Source organism: Leopardus geoffroyi, chromosome X (assembly GCF_018350155.1).
Source record: "Leopardus geoffroyi isolate Oge1 chromosome X, O.geoffroyi_Oge1_pat1.0, whole genome shotgun sequence".
In the NCBI taxonomy this organism is placed as follows: domain Eukaryota; kingdom Metazoa; phylum Chordata; class Mammalia; order Carnivora; family Felidae; genus Leopardus; species Leopardus geoffroyi.
Genome location: NC_059343.1, coordinates 63,139,435 through 63,161,238, shown reverse-complemented (window position 1 = coordinate 63,161,238; position 21,804 = coordinate 63,139,435). Strand labels below are relative to the sequence as shown.

The window sequence follows — 21,804 nt, the reverse complement described above, 5'->3', positions numbered from 1 at the left end:
CCTGTTTAATGGTCTTGGCACCCTTGTTGAAAATCAGCTGGTCATAGACCCGTAGGCTTATTTCTTGATTCTTAGTTCTATTCCACTAATCTATATCAGTCCTTATGCCAGTAACATACTGTCTTGATTATCTTTGCTTTGAAAGTAGGTTTTGAAAGTGAATCATCCTGTTTTGTTCTTCTTCAAGATTGTTTAGGCTATTCTGGGTCCCTGGCAATTCCATATGAATTTTCAAATCAGTTTGTAAATTTCTACAGAGAAGTCAGCACAGGGATTCTGATTAGGATTCTAATTGGGATTATGATAGGGATTACGTTGAATCTTTATTTCATTTTAGGAAGCATTGCCATCTTAACAATATTCAGTCTTCTGATCCATGAACTGGGATGCTTTAGGATTTATTTAAGTCTTTAATTTTCTTTCACAAGTGTTTTGTAGTTTTTAGTACATACATTTTGCATGTTGTGTGTTAATTTATTCCTACTTATTTTATTCTTTTTGATGGTAATTTAAATGGAATTTTGTTTTTAATAATAATTTTGGATTGTGTCTTGCAGATGTTTTTAAAAAATTAAGTTTTGCATATTAATTCAATTATTAGTCCTAATAGTTTTTAAGTGGAAAAAGGGTTTTCCATATACAAGATCATATTATTTGCAAATAAAGATAATTTATATTTTCCTTTCCAATGTGGATTACTTCTATTTCTTTTTCTTGACCAATTTCCGTGGTTATACCTCTTAGTACAGTGTTGAGTGACAAGAGCAGATGCCCTTTTCTTGTTAATCTTGGGGGAGAGAGCATCTGATCTTTCACCATTAGTATAGTGTTGTAGTTTTTTCATAGAAGCTGAGGAAGTTCCTTTCTATTTCCAGTTTTGTAATTTTTTTTATCATGAATGGTGTTAGATATTGTCAAATGATTTCTCTGCATCTACTGAGATTATCATATGGGTTTTTAAAATTCTTTTGATATGGTACATTACTTTGAATGTCAGATAGTAAACCAACCTTGCATGCCTAGGATAAATCCCATTTGGTCATGGTATATAATTCGCTTTATATGTTGCTGGATTCTGTTTTCTAATATTTTGTTGAGGATTTGTGCATCCTTATTCATAAGAGATACTAGTTTTCAGTTTTGTTTTCTTTTACTATTTGGTTTTGGTATGAGGCTAATACTGCCCTCATTTTAATGAGTTGGGAAGTATTCCTTTTCCTGTTTTTTGAAAGAGTTTGAAAAAAAATGAAAGAGTTTGGGAAGAATTGATGTTAGTTCTTTTTAAAATGTTTGCCAGAAATGAGAAAGAATGAAATAACGTGGATGGAACTGGAAAGTGTGATGCTAAGTGAAATAAGCCATACAGAGAAAGTGTGTAGCAACGTGGATGGAACTGGAAAGTGTGATGCTAAGTGAAATAAGCCATACAGAGAAAGACAGATACCATATGTTTTCACTCTTATGTGGATCCTGAGAAACTTAACAGAAACCCATGGGGGAGGGAAAGGAAACAAAAAAAAAGAGGTTAGAGTGGGAGAGAGCCAAAGCATAAGAGACTGTTAAAAACTGAGAACAAACTGAGGGTTGATCGGGGGTGGGAAGGAGGGGAGGGTGGGTGATGGGTATTGAGGAGGGCACCTTTTGGGATGAGCACTGGGTGTTGTATGGAAACCAATTTGACAATAAATTTCATACATTGAAAAAAAAAATAAAAATAAAATGTTTGCCAGAATTCAGTAGTGAAGCTATCTGGACCTAGGCTTTTCTTGTGGGTAGTTTTTATCATCATTATCAATAGCATTATTGTAAAATATACATAACATAAAATTTAACATTTTGTCAGAGTAAAAAGGCAACCTACAGTACAGGAGAAAACATTTGCAACTCATATATCATTTAAGGGGTTAATATCCAGAATACATAAAGAACTACAATTCCACAATAAACAGATAATCTAATTCAAAAAATGGGCAAAAGAAACAGACACTTGAAAAGATGCTCAACATCACTCATCATCAGGGAGATACAGATCAAAACCACATTGAGATACCACCTCACACCGGTCAGAGTGGCTAAAATTAACAACTCAGGAAACAACAGTTGCTGATGAAGATGTGGAGAAATGGGAATCCTCTTGCAGTGTTGGTGGGAATGCAAACTGGTGCAGCTGCTCTGGAAATCAGTGTGGAGGTTCCTTAAAAAATAAAAAATAGAACTACCCTACAACCCAGCAATAGCACTACTAGGAATTTATACAGGGGATACAGGAGTGCTGATTCATAGGGGCACAAGTACCCCAATGTTTATAGCAGCAGTTTCAACAATAGCCATATTGTGGAAAGAGCCTAAATGTCCATCAACTGATGAATGGATAAAGAAGATGTGGTTTGTATATACAATGGGATACTACTTGGCACTGAGAAAGAATGAAATCCTGCCATTTGCGACAATGTGGGTGGAACTGGAGGGTGTTATGCTAAGTGAAATAAGTCAGTCAGAGAAGGACAGATATCATATGTTTTCACTCATATGTGGAATTTGAGAAACTTAACAGAAGATCATGGGGGAAGGGAAGGGGAAAAATAGTTTCAAGCAGAGAGGGAGGCAAACCCGTAAGAGACTCTTAAATACAGAGAACAAACTGAGGGTTGATGGGATGTCAGGGGAGAGGGAAAATGGGTGTTGGGCATTGAGGAGGGCACTTGTTGGGATGAGCACTGGGTGTTGTATGTAAGCAATGAATCACGAGAATCTACCTCCAAAACCAAGAGCACACTGTATACACTGTATGTTAGCCAACCTGACAAATTATATTTTTAAAAAATGGGCAAAAGATTCAAATAGACATTTCTCTAAAGATAATATACAAATGACCTACAAGCACATGAAAATATGCTCAGCATCACTAATCATTAGAGAAATGTAAATGAAAACCACAATGAGATACAACCTCACACCTATTGGAATAGCTAACATCAAAAAAAAAAAATCAGTAAATACTGGGTTGGTAATGATGTAGAGATTTTGAAACATTTGTGCCCTATTGGTAGGAATGTAAAATGATACAGCCACTGTGGAAAATAGTATAAAATTTCCTCAAAAAATTAAAACTAAAATTATCATATGATCCAACAATAACACTTCTGGGTATATACCCAAAATAATTGATAGCGTGGTCTCTGAGATATTTGTACACCAATATTCATAGCTACATTATTCACAATAATGAAAAGGTAGTAACAATCCAAGTGTATATTGGTAGATGGATGGATAAACAAAATGTGGTATAAACACACAGTAGAATATTTCTCAGCTTTTAAAAGGAAGGAAATCTTGTCACATGCTATAATATGGATGAACCCTGAGACAGAGTTCATTAAGGTTATTAAATGAAATAAGCCAGCACAAAAAAAGATGAATACTATGCAATTCCATCCACTTCAGATGTCTACAGTAGTCAAATTCACAGAGACAGAAAGTAGAATGGGCTTACTATGGGGAAGAGAGAATGGGGAGTTGTTTAATGTGTATAGAGTTTCGCTTTGCAAGATGAGAATGTTTTGGAGATACGTTAACACTACTGAACTATACACTTAAAATCAACCGATGGTAAATTTTATGGTGTCTGTTTTTTCTACCACAATTTAAGAAGATACATCACCAGCTCCTAGTGGAGATTGGGTAAAATAGGAGGTTAGTTTGTTTTGCACCAAATCTTTCTGATTTATGTTTGTGTTTTGTTAAAAATACAAATTTTTAAAAACTGGTAAGAGATACAGGACAAGAAAATTAAAACTCTGTAATGATTTTTTAGTCTATAAGACAGATTTATATTTAAAATTAGTGGACATTAGGGGTGCCTGGGTGGCTCAGTCGGTTGGGTGTCTGACTAACTTAGGTCATGATCTTGTGGTCTGTGGGTTCGAGCCCCGTATCAGGCTCTATACAGAGCCCAGAGTCTGCTTCATATTCTGTGTCTCGTTCTCTCTCTGCCCCTCTCCCGCTTGTGCTCAGTCTCTCTCAAGAATAAATAAATATTAAAAAAATAAATAAAATTAGTGGACATATATACATATATTTGATGAGTATCTTAGGAAACACACTTGTAGTCCCTTTCTGAAGGAGCTGATAGTCTAATGGTGAATACAGATATTAAATACAAAAAAATTAAATGCCCAGGAAATTGAGGGAACAGTATTTCTGTGATTTAAGGAGTCTTCTAATCTGTTTGCCTCAGGATATCTCAGATAGCTCCTTAGTCTGTCTTAACCATATTTCCCCTACTCAGTCAATTAATAGAAAAAAGGAAAACCAAATTGGGAGGAGAGAGATAGGAAGGGGAAAAGGATTTTACCATTTTGACCATTTTTAAGTGTACTGTTCTATGGCATTAAGTATACCCATATTACCATGCAGCCATAACCACCATTTTAAGAAATTAATTTTCACCTCTTTTGCTGGGAAGCAAGTCCATGGAGCTCCTTATGCTGTCACACCAAGAGTTCCTCTTCCCATAAATTAAATTTGTTTTTTTTTTTTTGCTGATCATTTCACAAACATTTGGATGTTACTTTGTACATGATGTTACTATATATATCACTTTCAGTTCTACAGTAATCTAATAAAAATCATAACTTACTTAACTTTTGCCATTATTATACATTTGGATTATTGTACTCAATTTTTCACTATTACAGGTAATCTACCATGGGTACTTTGATAGTAGTGGGTGGGTTTTTAAAATTTTCTTTGGGTTAAATTTCCACATAAAATTACTGAATTTAAGGGTATACTGTTTTTCTATTTGAGAATAATACAGTGTATATTATGAATACTATTTGCAGTATCCTTATTTCTTTATGTGAATATTAAAATTGACAGTTACTTCTTATCAATAACATAAAAATTATTTAGGTTTTCTTTCCAATAAAAAGTAATCTGTTTATTATTCAAATCTTTTCTTCAGATAATTGTGTAGTTATTTGAATGATTGGAATCATATTTTTCTTTTAACAGCTATTGAGATATAAACATATTTTTGATGAAGAAATATTTTGAAAAAGCAGGCTATATATATTGTGGCCTCTCTTTAATTTTACATATAACTGACACAATACCCTATTAGTTTCAGGTGTACGTCATAATAATTTGATATTTTTTATGCATTATGAAATGACCTCCATGATGTCTAGTTACCATGTTTTTACTGCATAGTTATTACAATACTGTTGATTATATTCTTTATGTTGTACGTTATATACCATGACTTTATTTAATAGGTGGAAGTTTGTATCTCTTAATTTTGTTCACATTTTTTGCCCATCCCCCATCCCCTCCCCATTCTTGTAACCAGCAGTTTGTTTCCTGTATCCATGAGTCTGTTTCCATTTCTTTGTTTGTTAGAGTTCACATATAAGTAAAATCATATGGTCTTTGTCTTCCTCTCTGTCTTATTTCACTTAGCATAATACTCTCTGGGTCCATCCATGTTGTCACCAAATGGCAAGATCTCATCCTTTTTTATGGCTGAGTAATACTCCATTGTGCATGCATACACATATTTAGGTTGCTTCCATGTCTTAGCTATTGTAAGTCATGCTGCAGCGAACATAGTGAATATATCTCTTTGTGTTTTTACTGTTTTTTGTTTTAAAATTTATTTCAGAGAGAGTGTACATGTGCATGTGAGCATGGGAGGGGCAGAGAGAAAAAGAGAGAGAGAGAGAATCCCAAGCAGGCTCTGGGCTTTGAGTGTGAGCCCGATGTGGCTCAATCTCACAAACAGTGAGATCCTGCCCTGAGCCAAAATCAAGAGTGTGATGCTTAACTGACTGAGCCACCCAGGCATCCCTGGTCTCTTTGAATTGGTGTTTGCATTTTCTTTGGAAAAATACCCAGAAGTAGACTGCCAAACCATAGGGTAGTTCTATTTTTAATTTTTTGAAGAATCTCCATAGTGGCTGCACCAATTTAACATTCCCACAACACTGTGTAATTGTTCCCTTTTTTTCAGCATTGTTACCAGCATTTGTTTTTTTTGGTTTTTTTTTTTTTTTTTTTTTGTTTTTTGATAGTAGCCAATCTGACCAGTGTGAGGTGATATTTTGGTTTTGATTTGGGCTTCACTGATGCCTAGTGATTTTGTGCCTCTTTTCATGTGCCTGTTGGCCATCTTTATGTAGTCTTTGAAAAAAAATGTCTGTTCAAGTCTTCTGCCTATTTTTAAATCAAGTTGAGTGTTTTGGTATTAAGTTGTGTAAGTTCTTTATTTATTTTGGAATTGAACCCCTTTACTGGTTCATGATTTGCAAATCTCTTCTCCCATTCTGTAGATTGCCATTTTGTTTTGTTGATGGTTTTCTTCGATGTGCAAGAACTTTCTAATTTGATATAATCCCACTTGTTTATGTATATAATCCCATTTGTTTAATTTAGCTTTTGCTGCTCATGCTTGAAGAGACTGGTCAAAAAAAAAAATACTGCTAAGACGAATGTTAATGAGCTTACTGCCTGTGTTTTCTTCTAAGAGTTTTATTGTTTCTGGCCTTACATTTAAGTGTTTAAAACATTTTGAATTTATTTTTGTATATGGTGTATGATAGTGGTCCAGTTTCAGTCTTTTGCATGTAGCTGTCCGGCTTTCCCTATACCATTTATTGAGGAGGCTTTTTTTCCTGCATCGTACATTCTTGCCTCCTTTGGCATAGATTCATTGACCATATGTGTGTAGGTTTATTTATGGGCTCTCTACCTTGTTCCATTGTTTTATGTGTCTGTTTTTGTTCCAGTACCAGACTATTTTGATTACTGTAGCTTTGTAGTATACTTTGAGATGTTGGAGCATGGTATCTCCAGTTTTCTTCTTCTTTCTCAAGATTATTTTGGCTATTTGCCATCTTTTGTGGTTCCATACAAATTTTAGGATTCTTTGTTCTAGTTCCAGTTCTTGAAAAAAATTTTCTTTTTTTTGTTTGTTTGATGGTACCCAGAGTACTCTTGCATCATAGTGCTTGTTGTTTTTAATTTTAATTTTCCAATTCTGTTGATAATATTGATAATATTTTCTATTCTTCTATTCATTTTAAATATAATATATATTTTTTTACTTTTTAGGAAACAAAACAATAACATCCTCTGCAAATTATAGGCAGATGGCATCTTTATTTTTAGACAGCTGCATTGGTTGCTTAGGTTGCTATAGTAATTGAAAAGGAGCATTTGCTCTTTGTTTGATATCACACCACATACTATATCGTTAGTTTGCTAGGATATTTACCTAGTAAAAAAAGTAGAGTTCCTTTTTTTCCCCAAGCAAAATCTTACATGGAATATTGGTACACTGGGCCTGGGTTGCTAAAAATTGAAAAGATCTCTCTTCCTTATCTAAGTGGCACAAAGAATTACCACTAAGCCACTGCCTCATTAGTATGCCTCAAATTAGCAGTTTACAGAACCCATAGAAGACAAAATGTCCCTAACCTCCTAAAGGCTTTATTTTTGTTAGAGAAAACCAATAAGAAGCAAACAAATGTATAGGTTTTTTTTCTTTTCTTTTCTTTTCTTTTTTTTTTAATTTACTTCCAAATTAGTTAGCAAGTAGTACAACAATGATTTCAGGAGTAGATTCCTTAGTGCCCCTTACCCATTTACCCATCCCCCTCCCACAACCCCTCCAGTAACCCTCAGTTTATTCTCCATATTTATGAGTCTCTTATGTTTTGTCCCCTTCCCTGTTTTTATATTATTTTTGTTTCCCTTCCCATATGTTCTTCTGTTTTGTCTATTAAAGTCCTCATATGAGTGAAGTCATATGATATTTGCCTTTTTCTAATTTCGCTTAGCATAATACCCTCTAGTTCCACCCACGTAGTTGCAAATGGCAAGATTTAATTCTTTTTGATTGCCAAGTAATATTCCACACACCTCATCTTCTCTATCCCTTCATCCATTGATGGACATTTGGTTTCTTCCATACTTTGGCTAGTATTGATAGTGCTGCTATAAACATTGGGGTGCATGTGTCCCTTGCAACAGCACACCTATATCACTTGGATAAATGCCTAGTAGTGCAATTGCTGGGTAGTAGGGTAGTTCTATTTTTAATTTTTTGAGTAACCTCCATACTGTTTTCCAGAGTGGCTGTGCCAGTTGGATTCCTACCAACAATGCAAAAGAGACCCTCTTTCTTCGCATCCTCCCCAACATCTGTTGTTGCCTGAGTTGTTAATGTTAGCTGTTCTGACAGGTGGTATCTCATTGTGGTTTTGATTTGTATTTCCCTGATGATGACTGATGTTGAGCATTTTATCATGTGTCGGTTGGCAATCTGGATTTCTTCCTTGGAGAAGTGTCTATTCATGTCTTTTGCCCATTTATTCACTGGATTATTTGTTTTTTGGGTGTTGAGTTTGATAAGTTCTTCATAGATTTTGGATACTAACCCTTTATCTGATATGTCATTTGCAAATCTCTTCTCCCATTCTGTCAGTTGCCTTTTAGTTTTGCCCATTGTTTCCTTGACTGTGTAGAAGCTTTTTATTTTGATGAGGTCCCAGTAGTTCATTTTGGCTTTTGTTTCCCTTTCCTCTGGAGACATGTTGAGTAAGAAGTTGCTGCGGCCAAGATCAAAGAGGTTTTTGCCTACTGTCTTCTCAAGATTTTGATGGCTTCCTGTCTTACATGGAGGTCTTTTATTCATTTTGAGTTTATTTTTGTGTACGGTGTAAGAAAGTGGTCCAGGTTCATTCTTCTGAATGTTGCTGTCTAGTTTTCCCAGCACCACTTGCTGAAGAGACTGTCTTTATTCCATTGGCTATTCTTTCCTGCTTTGTCAAAGATTAGTTGGCCATATGTTTGTGGGTCCATTTCTGGGTTCTCTATTCTGTTCCATTGATCTGAGAGTCTGTTCTTGTGCCAGTACCATAGTCTTGATGATTACAGCTATATAGTATAGCTTAAAGTCTGGGATTGTGATGCCTCCTGCTTTGGTTTTCTTTTTCAAGTCTGCTTTGGCTATTCAGGGTCTTTTCTGGTTCCATACAAATTTTAGGATTATTTGTTCTAGCTCTGTGAAGAATGCTGGTGTTATTTTGATAGGGATTGCATTGAATATGTAGATTGCTTTGGGTAGTATTGACATTTTAACAACATTTGTTCTTCCTATCCAGGAGCATAGAATCTTTTTCTATTTTTTTGTCTTCTTCAATTTCTTTAATAAGCTTTCTATACTTTTCAGTGTATAGATTGTTGTCCTCTTTTGTTAGATTGATTCCTAGGTATTTTATGGTTTTTGGTACAATTGTAACTGGAATCAATTCCTTGATTTCTCTTTCTGTTGCTTCATTGTTGGTGTAAAGGGATGCAACCGATTTCTGTGCATTGATTTATATCCTGCAACTTTGCTGAATTCATGGATCAATTCTGGCAGTTTTTTGGTGGAATCATTAGGGTTTTCCATATAGAGTATCATGTCATCTGTGAAGAGTGACAGTTTGACCTCCTCCTGGACGATTTGGATGCCTTTTATTTCTTTGTGTTGTCTGAATGCAGAGGCTAAGACCTCCGATACTATATTGAGTAACAGTGGCGAGAATGGACGGACATCCCTGTCTTGTTCCTGACCTTAGGGAGAAAGCTCTCAGGTTTTCCCCATTGAGGATGATATTAGCGTTGTGTCGTATATACATGGCTTTTATGATCTCAAGGTATGCTCTTCTATCCCGACTTTCTTGAGGGTTTTTATCAAGAAAGGAGGCTGTATTTCATCAAATGCTTTCTCTGCATCTATTGAAAACACCATATGGTTCTTGTCCTTTCTTTTGTTGATGTGATAAATCACGTTAATGGTTTTGCAGATACTGAACCAGCCCTGCATCCCAGGTATAAATCCCACTTGGTCGTGGTGAATAATTTTTTTAATGTGTTGTTGGAGCCGGTTGGCTAATATCTTGTTGAGGATTTTTGCATCCATGTTCATCAGGGAAATTGGTCTATAGTTCCTTTTAGTGGGGTCTCTGGTTTTGGAATCAAAGTAATGCTGGTTTCATAGAAAGAGTTTGGAAGTTTTCCTTCCATTTCTATTTTTTGGAACAGCTTCAAGAGAATATGTGTTAACTCTTCCTTAAATGTTTGGTAGAATTCGCCTGTAAAGACATCTGGCCTTGGACTCTTGTTTTTTGGAAGATTTTGATTACTAATTCGATTTCCTTACTGGTTATGGGTCTTTTCAAATTTTCTGTTTCTTCCTGTTTCAATTTTGGTAGTGTATATTTTTCTAGGTATTTGTCCATTTCTTCCAGATTGCCCATTTTGTTGGCATATAATTGCTCATGATATTCTCTTATTATTGTTTTTGTTTCTGCTGTGTTGCTTGTGATCTGTCCTCTTTCATTCTTGATTTTATTTATCTGGGTCCTTTCCTTTTTCTTTTTGATTAAACTGGCTAGGGTTTATCAATTTTGTTAATTCTTTCAAAGAACCAGCTTCTGGTTATATTGATCTATTCTACTTTTTTTTTGTTTTTTGGGGGTTTTTTTTGGTTTTGATAGCAGTAATTTCTGCTCTAATCTTTATTATTTCCTGTCTTCTGCTGGTTTTGTGTTTTATTTGCTGTTCTGTTTCCAGCTCCTTATGCTATAAGGTTAGGTTGTGTATCTGAGATCTTTCTTCCTCCTTTGGAGGGGAGGATGGGTGAGGGGTATTGAGGAGGGCACCTGTTGGTAGGAGCACTGGGTGTTTTATGGAAACCAATTTGACAAGTTTCATATAAAAAAAAAAAAAAAGGAAGGCCTGAATTGCTGTATACTTTCCTCTTATGACTACCGTTGCTGTGTCCCAGAGGTATTGGGTTGTGGTGTTATAATTTTCATTGGCTTCCATATAGTTTTTAATTTCCTCTTTAACTTCTTGGTTAGCCCATTCATTCTTTAGTAGGACGTTCTTCAGTCTCCAAGTATTTGTTACCTTTCCAATTTTTTTCTTGTGGTTTATTTCAGTTTCATAGTGTTGTGGTCTGAAAATATGCATGGTATGATATCAGTCTTTCTGTACTTGCTTAGGGCTGATTTGTGTCTCAGTATATAATCTGTTCTGGAGAACGTTCCATGTGCACTGGAGAAGAATGTATATTCTGCTGCTTTAGGATGAAATGTTCTGAATATATCTGTTTAGTCAATCTGGTCCAGTGTGTCATTCAAAGCCATTGTTACCTTGTTGATTTTTTGATTAGATGATCTGTCCATTGCTGTGAGTGGGGTGTTGAAGTCTCCTACTATTATGGTGTTACTGTCAATGAGTTTATGCTTGTGATTAATTGATTTATATATTTGGGTGATGTCACATTTGAAGCATAAATGTTTAAAATTGTTAGGACTTCTTGGTGGATAGATCCTTTGATAATGATATAATGCCCTTCTGCATCTCTTGGTACAGTGTTTATTTTAAAGTCTAGATTGTGTGATGTAAGTATGGCTACTCCAGCTTTCTTTTGTTGACCATTAGCATGATAGTTGGTTCTCAGTCGCCTTACTTTCAGTCTGACGGTTTCTTTAGGTCTAAAGTGGGTCTCTTGTAAACAGCATATAGATGGATCTTGTTTCCTTATCCATTCTGTTATCCTGTGTCTTTTGATTGGAGCACTGAGTCCATTGATGTTTAGAGTGAGTACTGAAAGATATGAATTTATTGCCATTATGATGCTTGTAGGGTTGGAGTTTCTGGTGGTGGTCTCTGGTCCTTTGTAATCTTTGTTGCTTTTGGTATTTATATATATATATATATTTTTTTTTCACCTTTTCTCCCCTCAGAGAGTTCCCCTTAAAATTTCTTGCTAGGCAGGTTTAGTGGTCACAAATTCCTTTCATTTTTGTTTGTCTCGGAAACTCTTTATCTCTCCTATTTTGAATGACAGCCTTGGTGGGTAGAAGATTCTTGGCTGCATATTTTTCTGATTCAGCACATTGAATATATCCTGCCATTCCTTTCTGGCCTGCCAAATTTCTGTGGATAGGTCTGCTGCAAACCTGATCCGTCTTCCCTTGTAGGTTAGGGACCGTTTTCCCTTGCTGCTTTCATGATTCTCTCCTTGCCTTAGTATTTTGTGAATTTGACTATGATGTGCCTTGTTGATGGTCGGTGTTTGTTGAATCTAATGGGGGTCTTTTGTGCTTCCTGGATTTTGATTTCTGTGTCTTTCCCCAGGTTAGGAAAGTTTTCTGCTATGATTTGCTCACATAACCCTTCTACCCCTATTTGTGTCTCTTCCTTTTCTGGGACCCCTATGATTCTGATGTTGTTCCTTTTTAAAGAGTCACTGATTTCTCTAATTCTTAAATCGTGCTCTTTTTCCTTAATCTCCCTGTTTTTTTCTGCTTCATTATTTTCCATAAGTTTTCCTCTCTATCGCTGATTCTCTTCTCTGCCTCATCCATCCTTGCTGCCGCGTCATCCGTCTGTGATTGCAGCTCAGTTAAGCATTTTTTATTTCATCATGAGTAGTTTTTACTTCTTTTATCTCTGCAGAAGGGATTCCAATCTATTTTCACCTCCAGCTAGTATTCTTATTATCATGATTGTAAATTCTGGTTCAGACATCTTGCTTATATCTGGGTTGGTTAAGTTCCTGGTTGTCGTTTCTTCCTGTTCTTTCTTTTTGGGCGAATTCCTTCGTTTCGTCATTTTGAAGGGAGAAAAGGAATTAATGAGGTAAAAAAAAGACACACACACACAAATGGGATAAATGATGCTAGATCCTAGGTGTGTTTTGGTCTGGGTGTTGAAAGTGTTTTGATAGATTAGAGAAAAAGGGAAAATAAAGAAAAAAAAAAAAGAAATTGTTTGAGAATTTGAAAAAATATATACACTGAAGTAGACTAAAATGAAATGATGGAAGTAAAAGAGAATTGGAAAAAATAGTACACAAAAGTAATGAATATTGTAGAAAAAATTACAGAAAAATATTTTTAATAAGAATTAAAAATAAAAATGAAGTTTTTCTGTAGTCAAGAAAAAGAAAAGAAATGAAAACTAGGAAAAAAAAGGAAATCATTTGAAAAAGTAAATACACTGTAGTAGCCTAAAATAATATGATGGAAATAAAATAGAATTTGAAAAACTTACATAAACGTTAAAAATATAATAAAAATTTAAAGAAAAATTTTTAATAAAAATTGAAAATAAAAATTAATTTTTTCTCTGTATTGAAGAGAAAGAAACGAGAAAGCAAGAAAGGAAAAAGAAAAAAAGGAAATTGTTTGAAAATTTGAAAAAGTGAATACACCATAGCAGACTAAAATAAAACGATGGAAGTAAAATAGAAGTTGAAAAAATTCACATAAAAGCAAAACATATAATAAAAAATATTTTTAATAAAAGTTGTAAGTAAAAATGAGTTTTTTCTTTCTGTATTCAAGAAAAAGAAGTGACAAATATAAAAAAAAGAATGAAATTTGAACAGATGGACCTCCTAACAGATTGAAATACAACTGAAATTACTTTGTTTTTCCGTAGAAGTCAGACTATGAAGTACTTTATAGTCCATAAACTAAGCAGGCAGTGAGATTTGTGTTCTTGAAGAGGGAGGTTGGCCCAGTTGGGCGGGGCTTAGTGGAGTGGCTCCGTTCTCCACTAGATGGCGCTGCTAGCCTACTGGGGTGGAGTGTTGTGGTGCTTGTGGATATGTATGCGCTGGAGCGGTGAAAATGGCATCACCCAGCTACCCAGTTCTCTAGTATCAGAACTCTGTTCTCCCTGATCAGCAATCACACACCTGTCTTCTGTCTTCAGCTTTCATCCACTCCCCGCTTGGTCCGTGACCAAGCCCCAGGCAGTACCTCTCTCCTGAGTTTTGTCTCAGATGCGGTTGTTTTCCCTTGTGCCTTACTTCTGAAGGAGTGTGGCTTTGACCAGTTCCGCCCCTCTGCGGGAGGTTCTCATCAAGCAGTGGCCGAATGCCAGCTGCACCCAGGAACGCTTGCTGGACCCTGCTGCTGCCGGTGTCCTGAGACTACGGCCAGGTGCCTGCCCACCCCAGAAAAAGTTCGCGAGGTTGTGTAGCAGCAGCGTTTCTGGGATTATGGAAAATCACAGCACACATCTGGCACCAGGCATCACCCTTAACGACCTTGTTCCAGCACCAGCGACTGTGGGCATTCTCTGGGGTCTGCTGGGACCAAGGGGCCTCAACAGTCTGTACCAAATGCCCTTCCAGCAGTGGAACTGCTTTTCCCCGTGTGGCCCAAGAACCTCCCGGACCCCACTCTATTCCTGGGGATTCTCTCTTCCCACTAGAGCATTGCCAGGTATGGAGCTGTAGAGTTGCAGACTCTGTGCTCCCCTTGTTTACAGTCTTAATGGAATTGAAACCCTCTCCTTTCTCCTTTCTCCTTTCTCCTTTCTCCTTTCTCCTTTCTCTTTTCTCCCTTCTCCACTTTTATTTCAGTCCCTGTGGCTGTATCCAATTTTCCACTTTCTCTCCAGCTGCTTTTGCGGAGGAGTACTTTTCCTGGATTCTCTCCCCCCCCCCTCCGTCTCCGTCCTCTCTCCGCCCACAAAAGCGGGTCCCTGCTCACCGTGGCTTCTTGCTCCCCAAGTTCACCTCTCCGTGCCGGGTACTTGCTGAATTCTGTGGTTCAGGTTGTGCAGATTGTTGTGTTAATCCTCAAATCAGTTTTCTAGGTGTGCAGGATAGTTTAGTGTTGGTCTGGCTGTATTTCATGGACGTAGAACCCACAAAAAACTTCCATGCTGTTCTGCCATCTTGCCTCCCCCACCAAAGAAATATATAGTTGTAAAAAAATGCGGTGGATAAATAATGAAATACTATAAAGGTAATAGGGAGTTTTGGGGGACAAGATGTAAAGCAGTCAGGCAAGGCTTTACTGATGTCCAGCATAGTATTGAACATGTAGTAGGTCTATAGTAAATACTTGCTGAATTTGCAAGGTAATACATTGTCCTTATCTGGATATTCTCTAGTTGTTTTCCATAGAGAATCATGCTCTTGTGATGCATTTTTTATGTGCCCATTAGATTTAAGTGCTTGGTATATACTGGCACTTTTTAATGTTTTTCATTCCCTGCCTTCTTTGTTTCTGAGGTCCTTCCTTATTCATATGTCTTTAACATATATGTATATGTTATATATACATACATACATATATATATATATATATAGGTAGTGTGTGTATGTATTACTTGATTTGACTATGGTTATGTGTATTGTTGGCTTAAATAGGTTTTTCTGTTATCTACTATTAGTTTTATGAGTTCATTTCTATGTTCTGGCAGTGCTTCATTATATGAAAGGCAAAGTGCTAGGAAACATATTAGTTTTTATACTACCATGAATAAATGGCAAATGCCCATTTTACTATATACCTGTAGTACTGTAATTATATTTTCCCCATCTTTAATGGGTAAAAACAGTTGTTCTTGTTTTGATTTGTATTTTTCTGACTACTGCCAAGGTTGAATATTTTTCCATGTGGTTGTTAGTTCATATTTAATATCTTCAACAAACATTTATTTTAACCATTAATCAGTTCAGTTTCTTTTTTGTCACCACCACCATCACTACTACTATTTCTACTTCTATGACTGTGTATTGGGCACTGAACTAGGTTCAAGGGGTATTACAGGAAATTATGTTACAGAAATGATCACATATTAATGTGCCATATTAGAGACAGATATAATTTGATGTAGGATCTTGGGGTGATAATATTAAGTGCTCAGTAAGCTTAATTACTGTGTGATAGGCACTGTTCTAAGGATTTTTTCTCTTATATCAACTCATTTAAAAAACAACCATATGCAATAGGTATTGGACTATCTCCATTTTTATTTTTTATTTATTTACTTTTAAATATGAAACTTATTGTCAAATTGGTTTCCATATAATACCCAGTGCTCATCACAAAAGGTGCCTTCCTCAATACCCATCCCCACCATCCCCTCCCTCCCACCCCTCATCAACCCTCAGTTTGTTCTCAGTTTTTAAGAGTCTCTTATGCTTTGGCTCCCTCCCTCTCTAACCTCTTTTTTTTTTTCTTCCCCTCCGCTATGATCTTCTGTTAAGTTTCTCAGGATCCACATAAGAGTGAAAACATATGGTATCTTTCTTTCTCTGTATGACTTATTTCACTTAGCATAACCCTCTACAGTTCCATCCACGTTGCTACAAAAGGGCATATTTCATTCTTTCTCATTGCCAAGTAGTATTCCATTGTGTATACAAACCACAATTTCTTTATCCATTTATCCATCAGTTGATGGACATGTAGGCTCTTTCCCTAATTTGGCTGTTGTTGAAAGTGCTGCTATAAACATTGGGGTAAAAGTGCCCCTATGCATCAGCACTCCTGTATCCCTTAGCTAAATTCCTAGCAGTGCTATTGCTGGGTCATAGGGTAGGTCTATTTTTAATTTTTTGAGGAACCTCCACACTGTTTTCCAGAGCGGCTGCACCAGTTTGCATTCCCACCAACAGTGCAAGAGGGTTCCCGTTTCTCCACATCCTCTCCAGCATCTATAGTCTCCTGATTTGTTCATTTTGGCCACTCTGACTGGCGTGAGGCGATATCTCAGTGTGGTTTTAATTTGTATTTCCCTGATGAGGAGTGATGCTGAGCCTCTTTTCATGTGCCTGTTGGCCATCTGGAAGTCTTCTTTAGAGAAGTGTCTATTCATGTTTTCTGCCCATTTCTTCACTGGATTATTTGTTTTTCGGGTGTGGAGTTTGGTGAGTTTTGTATAGATTTTGGATGCTAGCCCTTTGTCCGATATGTTATTTGCAAATATCTTTTCCCATTCCGTTGGTTGCCTTTTACTTTTGTTGGTTGTTTCCTTTGCCGTGCAGAAGCTTTTTATCTTTATGAAGTCCCAAGAATTCAATTTTTGCTTTTTATTCCCTTGCCTTTGGGACTGTGTCAAGTAAGAAACTGCTGCGGCTGAGGTCAGAGAGACTTTTTCTTGCTTTCTCCTCTAGGGTTTTGATGGTTTCCTGTCTCACATTCAGGTCCTTTATCCATTTTGAGTTTATTTTTGTGAACGGTGTAAGAAAGTGGTCTAGTTTCATCCTTCTGCATATTGCTCTCCAGTTCTCCCAGCACCATTTGTTAAAGAGAGTGTCTTTTTTCCATTGGATATTCTTTGCTGCTTTGTCAAAGATTAGTTGGCCATACTTTTGTGGGTCTATTGTGGGGTTTCTATTCTATTCCATTGGTCTATGTGTCTGTTTTTGTGCCAATACCATGCTGTCTTGATGATGACAGCTTTGTAGTAGAGGCTGAAGTCTGGGATTGTGATGCCTCCTGCTTTGGTCGTCTTCTTCAAAATTACTTTGGCTATGCGGGGTCTTGTATTTCCATACAAATTTTAGGATTGCTTGTTCTAGCTTCAAGAAGAATGCTGGTGCAATTTTGATTGGGATTGCATTGAAAATGTACGTAGCTTTGGGTAGTATTGACATTTTAACAACATTGATTCTTCCAATCCATGAGCACGGAATGTTTTTCCATTTCTTTATATCTTCTTCAATTTCCTTCATAAGCTTTCTGTAGTTTTCAGCATACAGATCTTGTACATCTTTAGTTAGGTTTATTCCTAGGTATTTTATGATTCTCGATGCAATTGTGAATGGGATCAGTTTCTTCATTTGTCTTTCTGTTGCTTCATTGTTAGTGTATAAGAATGCAACTGATTTCTGTACATTGATTTTATATCCTGCAACTTTGCTGAATTCATGTATCAGTTCTAGCAGACTTTTGGTGGAGTCTATCAGATTTTCCATGTATAATATCATGTCATCTGCAAAAAGGAATATAGTTGGGTCTTGTTTTTTTATCCATTCTGATACCCTATGTCTTTTGGTTGGAGCATTTAGTCCATTTACATTCAGTGATATAATTGAAAGATAGGGGTTTAGAAGTCATTGTTATGTCTATAGGTTTCATGCTTATAGTGATGTCTCTGGTACTTTGTCTCACAGGATCCCCCTTAGGATTTCTTGTAGGGCTAGTTTAGTGGTGATGAATTCCTTCAGTTTTTGTTTGTTTGGGAAGACATTTATCTCTACTTTTATTCTGTATGACAGACTTGCTGGATAAAGGAGTCTTGGCTGCATATTTTTCTGTTCATTACATTGAAGATTTCCTGCCATTCTTTTCTGGCCTGCCAAGTTTCAGTAGATCCGTCACTAGTCTTATCATTCTCCCTTTATATGTTAGAGCGTGTTTATCCCTAGCTTCTTTCAGAATTTTCTCTTTATCCTTGATTTTTGCCAGTTTCACCAAGATATGTCGTTCAGAAGATCGATTCAAGTTATATCTGAAGGGAGTTCTTTGTGCCTCTTGGATTTCAATGCCTTTTTCCTTCCCCAGATCAGGGAAGTTCTCAGCTATGATTTCTTCAAGTACACCTTCAGCCCCTTTCTCTCTCTCTCTTCCTCCTCTGGATTCCCTATTATGCAGATATTATTGTGTTTCATCACATCACTTAGGTCCCTAATTTTCCCCTCATATTCCTGGATTTTTTTAATGTCTCTTTTTCTCAGCTTCCTCTTTTTCCATAATTGTATCTTCTAATTCACCCATTCTCTCCTCTGCCTCTTCAGTCGGAGCTATGGTTGCCTCCATTTTATTTTGCACCTCATTTATAGCATTTTTTAGCTCCTCCTGACTGTTTCTTAGTCCCTTGAACTCTGTAGCAATAGATTCTCTGCTGTCCTCTCTACTTTTTTCAAGCCAAGTGATTAATTTTATGACTATTATTTTAAATTCATTCTCAGTTATATTGCTTAGATTGTTTTTGATCAATTCGTTAGCTGTTACTACTTCCTGGAGTTTTCTTTTGAGGAGAATTCTTCCGTTTCATCATTTTGGATAGTCCCTGGAGTGGTGTGGAACTGCAGGGCACTTCCCCTGTGTTGTCTTGAATAACTTGTGTTGGTGGGCAGGGCTGCAGTCAGACCCATTGTCTGCTCCCAGCCCACCGCTGGGACCACAGTCAGTCTGGTGTGTACCTTATCTTCCCCTCTCCCAGGGGCAGGACTCACTATGGGGTGGTGTAGCCCATGTCTGGGCTACTTGCACGCTGCCAGGCTTGTGGTGCTGCTTCTATGGGATCTGGCTTATTAGCCGGGGTGGTTCCACAAGGTGCACAGTGGCAGGAGGGGCAGGCTCATCTTGCTTTGCCTTTGTTGGTCCGCTCCAGGATGGGCCCTGCGGCACCCGGAGGGAGGCCGATCCGTTGGAGGAATGGATCCACAGAAGCACAGCGTTGGGTGTTTGCGTGGTGAAGCAAGTTCGGTGACGGGAACTGGTTCCCGTTGGGAATTTGGCTGGGTGATGGGCAAGGGAGATGGCACTGGCCAGCCCTTTCTTCCCCACCAAGCTGAGCTCTGTCTTCCGGGGCTCAACAACTCTCCCTCCCATTGTCCTCTAGCCCTACCACCCTCTGTGCAGAGCCATTGACATATAACATTCCAGATGTTAATTCCCACTGGCTGTCAGAACTGACTCCATCTGGCCCTTCCGCTTTGCAAGTCAGACTCGGGGGCTCTGCCTTGCCAGGCGGGCTGCCCCTCTACTGCCCTGGCTCCCTCCCGCCAGTCCATGTAGCGCGTACCGCCCCTCTGCCCTTCCTACCCTCTTCATTGGGTCTCTTGTCTACGCTTGGCTCTGGAGAGTCCGTTCAACTAGTCTTCTTGCGGTGTTCTGGGTTATTTAGGCAGATGTGGGTGGAATCTAAGTGATCAGCAGGACTCCGTGAGCCTAGTCCTCCTATGCCACCATCTTTCAACTCTCCATTTTTAAACACAATGAAACACATTTTCACATTTTCTAAATGAAATCGCTAGTAAATGGTGAAACTGGTATTTTTAAAAAATGTGTATTTGACTTTGTCACTTTTTAAGTGTTAGATTCCCAGAAGTGGTAGTACAGATTATTCATTTGTATTATCATCGAAAGGTGAATATGTTGAAATAATTTAAAAAATATTAATATCATTTTATGTATGATTAGCATATTAACTTTCATAATTACCCGGTTTAGGTGATCAATTAATGGATATGTGACTCCAGCCTGTTTTTTATCTAATCATCTATTTCAAATTCTCTTTTCCTTAGCTGTGTGTATGCCTTTTTTTCCAATTGAAGGAAATAAAAGCCATAAATAAGTAGACTTTTATTACCCATTTTTAGCAATGAAATTTTAGTTTTTAAATATAAGTAAAGACATGGGTAAGTAAATAAGCATGTTAAAAAGCACATTTAATACTAAATACTAAATTTAAGTAAAACGTTCACCGAAAGACCTGAATCTCAGTTTTGTCACCTTTTTTTTATGTTAAGATTCTAGGATCGGATTCAGGGATAATAGTAGTATTATATTTATAGTTTAGAGAATTGTAATGGAAATTAATGTATAATAAAATATAAATGTCATCAGCACTAAATTTGGTATTTTAGTTTTAATGTAAGTCTTGGGTAAATTTTCACCTCGCTGTCCAAAAGTTGACATGTCTGATAACTGTTTTACTTATTAAGTCAAAGTCCTTACACACACACACACAGACACACAGACACCCTCACACACACACAATTGTCATGAAATAGGAATATATGCTGATATATGTGGCCAGACCATAGAATAATTTTTGACGCATATTAGGCATTCACTAAATATTTGTTCAGTGATTGAATAAATGCGTTCTGTGTCAGGTACCCTTACCAGGATCAACTTGTTAATAAGGGAGGAAACATGGCCATTTACAAATTCAGTTAAAAGCAAGCTTCATGAGCATAATGCAATTTAACCATATTCTTTTGACAGTTTTAAAAGATTGTCATCAAGGAAGTCTTTTAAGAAATTCACATGTAGATGAAATACTTTTTTAAAAGTACCTTTGCTATTCAGTATCTATTGGAAGTAAATCTGTGGTAAATTTATTTGTAATATTGTGAATTACACTTTAATTAAAAAAATTTTTGTGTTGCTATGCATGATAATCAGATTTTAAATGGTGAGCGGGGAATAAAATGTGTTATTACTAGCAGAACAATGTATATCAAATCTCTTTTTTCTTGTTAAATTTCCAGGTGAAGGGAAGTGGCTGCGAAACATTGACTATTACCGTTTAGATGGTTCTACTACTGCACAATCAAGGAAAAAATGGGCTGAAGAATTTAATGATGAAACTAATGTGAGGTGGGAAACATTTTTCGTTTGTATAGAGAATTAAGAAAAATAAGTTTAGGAGTACCTGGGTAGCTCAATTGGTTAAGCGTCCGACTCTTGATCTTGGCTCAGGTCATGTTCTCACAGTTGGTGAGACCGAGCCCCATGTCGGGCTGTGCACTGACGCTGCAGAGACTTATTGTGATTCTCTGTCTCCCTCTCTGCCTCTCCCCTGCTCATGTGCTCTCTCTCTCTCTCAAAATAAATAAATAAACATTAAAAAAATTAAATCTATCTACAGTCAAATTCACTCCTTTTAGTGTATAAGTTTTGACAAATACAAGATAGAGTCAAGATACAAAATGGTTTCATCACATCTCAAGAAATTCATCTCATATGGCTAACAGAGACATGAAAAGATGCTCAGCATCATTCATCATCAGGGAAATACAAATCAAAACCACAATGAGATACCACCTCATAAGTGTCAGAATATCTAAAATTAACAACTCAGGAAACAACAGGCATTGGTGAGTATGCAGAGGAAGGGGAACACTTCCACACTGTTGGTGGGAATGCAAGCAGGTGCAGCCACTTTAGAAAACAGTATATAGAGTATAAAACAGTA

The 21,804-nt window shown here is 36.9% G+C and overlaps 1 protein-coding gene across 12 annotated transcripts in view; it reads left to right on the top strand.

Annotated features, from left to right (window-relative positions):
• Positions 1-21,804, top strand: part of ATRX (ATRX chromatin remodeler) — a 303,341-nt gene that overhangs the window by 238,394 nt on the left and 43,143 nt on the right. For all 12 annotated transcript variants that reach the window (XR_006710928.1, XM_045471900.1, XM_045471902.1 and 9 more), the window contains one exon: positions 21,098-21,206. Coding sequence is in view for 11 of the 12 variants with exons in the window: in XM_045471900.1 (XP_045327856.1) it covers positions 21,098-21,206 (109 nt within the window). In the remaining variant the exon portion in view is untranslated. The remainder of the gene's footprint in view (positions 1-21,097; positions 21,207-21,804) is intronic.